We start from the raw sequence: 5,558 nt of genomic DNA, 5'->3' as shown, positions 1-5,558 counted from the left end.
CCTCTCTGCTCCTATGATGCTGCTTGGCCTGCTGTGTTCATCCAGCCCTGCACCTTGTTGTCTTACATTTTGCAGGGCTTGGGAGAAGGAGCTGGTAATAATTAGGTAGGAGTAAATTACTGCAAATGCTGGAATCTGTACTGAAAACAACAAAGGCTGCAGATCACAGCCTCAATGGAGAGAGAGCAAGCTAAAGTTTTGAGTCTAGATAATTCTCATCAGAGCTGAAGTGAAGTGTGGAAGGGAGCAGCATTTATGCTATAGTGGGGGGGAAGGTGGGGTGTGGTAGGGTGGAGGGTGGTGGTGGAGAAAAGATGTTGATAGTTCAGATCAAGTGATCAGAATGTGAGAATGGCAGAACAATGGTGTGTCTACCTGCCAGACTGGAAAGAACAGATAGTCAAACTAGGGTGGGGGCAGGGGACCTCTTGTCAAAGAACCTTCATTGACATGATACGCTCAATGACCTCTTTCTATGCTGTAAAATTACGTATTTTCTCTAAGCAAAACAGATGGTGCATTAGAAACATCTCAATCATCATAGAATCATAGAATTATACAACCCCTACAGTGTGGAAACAGGCCATTTGGCCCAACAAGTCCACAAGAGCATCCCACCCAGACCTATTTCCCTACCCCTGCATTTCCCATGTCTAAGCCACCCAACCTAAACATCCCTGGGCACTACGGGCAATTTAGCTTGGCCCAAGTTTTAAATTTAGAGATTGAATTGGAATCACATTTGATGGTGTCTAAACCTATCCTTGGACATACAAGTTCAGAAGACATAAGACGTAGTTTTGATTATAATCGTACTGCAAGTTAATAATATTATTTTTTTAGGAAGTTAGATTCTAATGTAAATGTAAATTTTGATTTGATTTGATTTATTATTGTCACATGTAACTAAGTACAGTGAAAAGTTTTGTTTTGTGTGTAGTACAGGCAGATCATACCAACAAACATACAAAGATCATAGGATAATGGAACAGAGTGAGAAATACAAAGTTACAGCTGCAAAGAAGGTGTACAAAGAGTAAGCTCAACATTAGATTTGAAATTTGAGAGGAGTCTGTCTTTCAGTGCTGTGAAGGTCTGATTTTTTTTTTAAAAATGTGTCAGAAAGTCATTTGGAACAGTGAACTAACAGTCTTTCCAAGATATCATATGATTTTAAGCTAAATGATTCAATAAGTAACCTGATGAGATAATTGGTACTTGTTATTGTCTTTTTTCTTTCCTGGCAAGAGTGGGAGAGACCAGACACCACAAGTAAGTTGAGTTCAGAAGATTCTTACCAGCAGAAGGGCAGGTTAATTTTTGGCAATTTTGAGATCCACAGAGCTAGGGAGAAGTCTTAACCTGTTTCAGCAGGACAAGTAAACAAGGTTGGAAAAAAGAGCCCTTAGATTTTCTGAAAAATCAGTGAGTTACTCAGTGTATCTCAGGAAGAGATGCTGATAATTGCATCTGGAGAATATGCAGAAAGTTGCTGAAAAGTAACACTCGCAACCTCATCAGTTGAGTAAGAAGTTAAGCAGTAAATTTGGGAATGCTACTTCACTGGGGTTGAGTGTCTGTACATGATATTGCTGGGGAGAAGGGTTGAATCTTCCTTTTTTGGTATTTATGATGAGATCTTTTCAAACTGTTACATATACCTTTGGTTTATCTTTGATGTATTAAGCTTATTTTCATTTAGTCAAAATATATTGGCAGCCTCTCGTCAATACGTTCACTGACTGGTCAATATGGTAACCAAACCACAAAATAGAAACTTATGGTCCACCTAGCCATGTTTTACTTTGGAATCTGACTTGTTCAGTTTCACCATCAAGTGTGATCTTAACATTAAACAGTGTTTGTCAGAGTCAGAGATGATTGTTGTCCTCAATCCTACCTCAGTAAGAGCAGAACAAGTTTGTAAAAGAGCCTGCAATAGCAGATTTCTCTTGGTTACCTTTTTGCAGGCTATCTTGCTGAACACAGATGACTTGAAGACGAGATCTTTGAGAATTGATGAAAATGGTGTAACGCCAATGCCTCCCCCAACCAGAACAGACACCTCAAATTGGTTCCATTCTTGATGGCCCTCACCAAAAGGCCCATCCAAGTATATCTGCAAGGACACAGGAAAGTTTTGTGTCAGTCGGAAGGTATTCAATATGCAATTATTTCGCACTTTGAAAATGTAACTTTTGATCCAGATCCAGACTAAATTTTTTTGAGAACCGAAAGAACTACGGATGCTGTAAATCAGGAACAAAAACAGAAGTTGCTGGAAAAGCTCAGCAGGTCTGGCAGCATTTATGAAGGAAAAAACAGAATTAACGTTTCGGGTCCGGTGACCCTTCCTAACTCTGTTTTTACCCTTCACAGATGCTGCCAGACTTGCTGCGCTTTTCCAGCGACTTCTGTTTGTGATCCTAATTTTTAAAAAAACTTTTCTCCTTTCAAGGGATAAGGGCATCACTGATAAGGCTAGGATTTGATGCCCATCCCTACTTAACCTCGCACTGAACTGACTGCTAAGGCCATTTCAGAGGGCAGTTGAGAATCAACCACATTACTGTAAGACTTGGAGTCACATATAGGCCAGACTGGGTAAGGATGGCATATCTCCTTCCCTGGAGGTTGTTAGTGCTTTGATGACAGCTGCATGGCACTGTTGCCGAGACCAGCTTATTCCAAATTTATGAACTAATTTTATGTTCCACCAGTTGCCATGCTGGGATTTGAACCCAAGTTCCCAGAACATTGGAAACAAAAACAGAACATTTTTGGAAAAGCTCAGCAGGTCTGGCAGCATCTGTGGAGAGAAATCAGAGTTAACTCAGTTCTGAGGAAAGGTCACTGCCAACTTCTTGAACCACAATTCGAGTTTTAGGGGGAAAAGCAGGGGGATCAGATTAATTGTGTGGTTCGATCAGAGGGCCAACACTGACAGGGTAGGCTTGATTAGCAACCTCCTATGCTGTGTTCTTCCATGATCCTGAAACTCAGCTGGGAGTTGCCTTGCCACTGCTTCACTAGATTCAGATTTAAGAGCCTCTCAATCATTTCATTTTGATAACTTGACATTTGCTGTGATAAACAATGCTTTCGGTAATGAACATGTAGGCTATGGTATCAGAATAAATGTATTACCCTCAAGGCAAATGATGGATCTTAATGCAAACTGAGCACATTAAAATTCCATTAGTGGGTAAGTCATAGATTAAGTATAGAAGACATTTTGGAACAATTTTTACAACATTATGGACATCACTGTCAATGCTGGTACTAATTGCTCATTCTTATTTGTTGAGATGTGCTGGTATGTCACTGACTTTTGAGTACAATTGCATGTCTTAGCTGGGCCATTTCAGAGGATAGTGAAATATCAATGCCATTTCTGAGAATCTAGAGATCATATTTAGGCCAGGCAGGGTAAGGAGGGTAGGTTTCCTTCCCTAAAGGACTAAATAGTTTTTAAAGGCATTCTGTGGGCAACTGGGGATGGGCAATGAAATGCTGGCCAGTGATGCCTACATCAGATGAATGGAATTTTTAAAAAATCTAAAATCATCGAGTTGTTCTCCTGATTTAAACTATCACAATAGCTTTCACATTTACAGCCGCTGTACATTTTCAACTGTAACTGCTTTCCCTTTAACTTGATCACATCCAACTTCAAGTCGTGGTCTGCAGTCTGCTTTGGCGACGATGAGGTTTGATATACATTAATAATCAGCAAATACACACTCAGGAAGCCTGAAATGAAAATGTGTGACAGTTCCTGAATTACATCTTTGCAAATTCTCAAATGACTTCAGGCTCAAAATGTAAATGTTCAGATGAGATAGGGAGTCTTTCCTGATCATTGTAGCTCTTTGTGGAACTTGCTGTGTGCAAATTGGCCACTGAAATAGGCTTTCCAAACTTATCCCTTTGTGACAAAGTACATTGATGAATAGCTTCACTGTGAATTCATTGCATTTACTTTCACTTGCTTCTTACTCAATGCTAGTTTTACCTTCTTACTCAATGCTAGTTTTACCTTCGGGTTGCCTCCGAGTTTTCCGACGTTCTCTGGTGAGTAAGTTTCTCGTAACTTTGTCGTCCAGGGCCCCACAGCCCTGATATGGAGGCTGAGAGTGTCCTCATTTGGGGCCGAGGTCAGTGTGAAAGGATGGTACTCATTAGCGCCCAGGGATATGCATGCGATACGCACCCACTGCCCAGACTTGTACTCAAAGTCCTGGGGCCGTTTAAATTCAAGATAAGTTACACCTGCAACCAAGAAAAAATAAACAGCTAAGTAGCTGGCAGTGAAGATGAGGACCTCAGCATATCTTCCAACTGGGGCTACTGTTCAGATATCACTCCCCTGGCTACAATCCCAGCGCAATGTCCTCAGTTCAGGAAAAACACAACCTCATTGCAAGTTATTCTTCCTTTCTTGACTTTGATGACTTTGCGTCATATTTCGCAAACACAAACTTGAGTTTGAATGTTGTTAATTATGCTAGGTATCTCTTCGTGAGTAATGGATAAAATAAAATCTTAAAAATAACAGTTCCTGCCACACAACTCCATAGATACCATAGGTTTACCCATAATTCATGTAGTTCCATATTTAAAGGTAAAGTTCCACAGTCTTACCATATCATTGGGCTGCTCTCTCAAAGAGAGAGTGAGAGAAACAACTGCTGAAGGTTTTATCCAAGGGTCACTATGTCTCAGATGAGGAGAGAGGATGAGATGCAGAATCCTCAATGGCAACATCAGTCAGTGTGGAAATTGAACCCATGCTAGCATGGTGGCTCAGTGGTTAGCACTGCTGCCTCTCAGTGCCAGGGACCTCAGTTCAATTCCACTCTCGGGCAACTGTCTGTGTGGAGTTTGCACGTGCTCCATGTTTCAGTGCAGGTTTCCTCCCTCAGTCCAAAGATGTGCAGGTTAGGTGGATTGGCCGTGGGAAATGTAGGGTTACAGAGATGGGGTGGGTCTGTGTGGGATACCCTTCAAGGGGTTGGTGTAGACTTGATGGGCTGAATGGCCTACTTCCCCGTTGTAGAGATTCTATGACCTATGCTGTTGGTGTCACCCTGCATTACAACCCAGCTGTCTAAGATAACCAACACCCCCAACCCCATTCCATATGAAGCTTACACTGCCATGGATAATAAATATGGATTGAAAGTTCAGTCTCAGCCATGGTGACCATGAAAGTAACTTCAATTATTATAAAACCCACCTGGTTCTCTATTATTCTTTAGGGAAGGCACGTGCCGTCCTTACCCAGTCTGGACTACATGTGACTCCAGACCCACAGCACTGTCGTTGGCTCTTCTCTGCCTGCTGAAATGGTCTAACAAGTCCCTCAGTTCGAGGACAGTTAGGATTAAGCAATAAATTCTGGCCTTGCTGGCCATAACTACATCCCATTAAAGATTAAAATAAAATTCAATAAATTTACCACACTGTAACACATATGTCACCCTGCATCATTTGTGCCATAACACAGTGTGGAGCTGGAGGAACACAGCAGGCCAGGCAGCATCAGAGGAGCAGGA

The 5,558-nt window shown here is 41.5% G+C and overlaps 1 protein-coding gene across 2 annotated transcripts in view; it reads right to left on the bottom strand.

The window, feature by feature from the left end:
- LOC109929142 (dual oxidase 2-like) overlaps window positions 1-5,558 on the bottom strand; it is a 702,670-nt gene that overhangs the window by 6,908 nt on the left and 690,204 nt on the right. For both annotated transcript variants that reach the window (XM_048617209.1, XM_048617211.1), the window contains exons 30-31: window positions 4,040-4,272; window positions 1,961-2,119 (exon numbers count right to left, since the gene is read on the bottom strand). In XM_048617209.1, coding sequence (XP_048473166.1) covers window positions 1,961-2,119; window positions 4,040-4,272 — 392 coding nt within the window. The remainder of the gene's footprint in view (window positions 1-1,960; window positions 2,120-4,039; window positions 4,273-5,558) is intronic.

This window comes from Rhincodon typus, chromosome 36 (genome assembly GCF_021869965.1).
Source record: "Rhincodon typus isolate 14 chromosome 36, sRhiTyp1.1, whole genome shotgun sequence".
NCBI classification, from domain to species: Eukaryota; Metazoa; Chordata; class Chondrichthyes; order Orectolobiformes; family Rhincodontidae; genus Rhincodon; species Rhincodon typus.
Note: the sequence above shows the minus strand (reverse complement) of the source record. Positions and strands in the feature narration are given on the sequence as shown.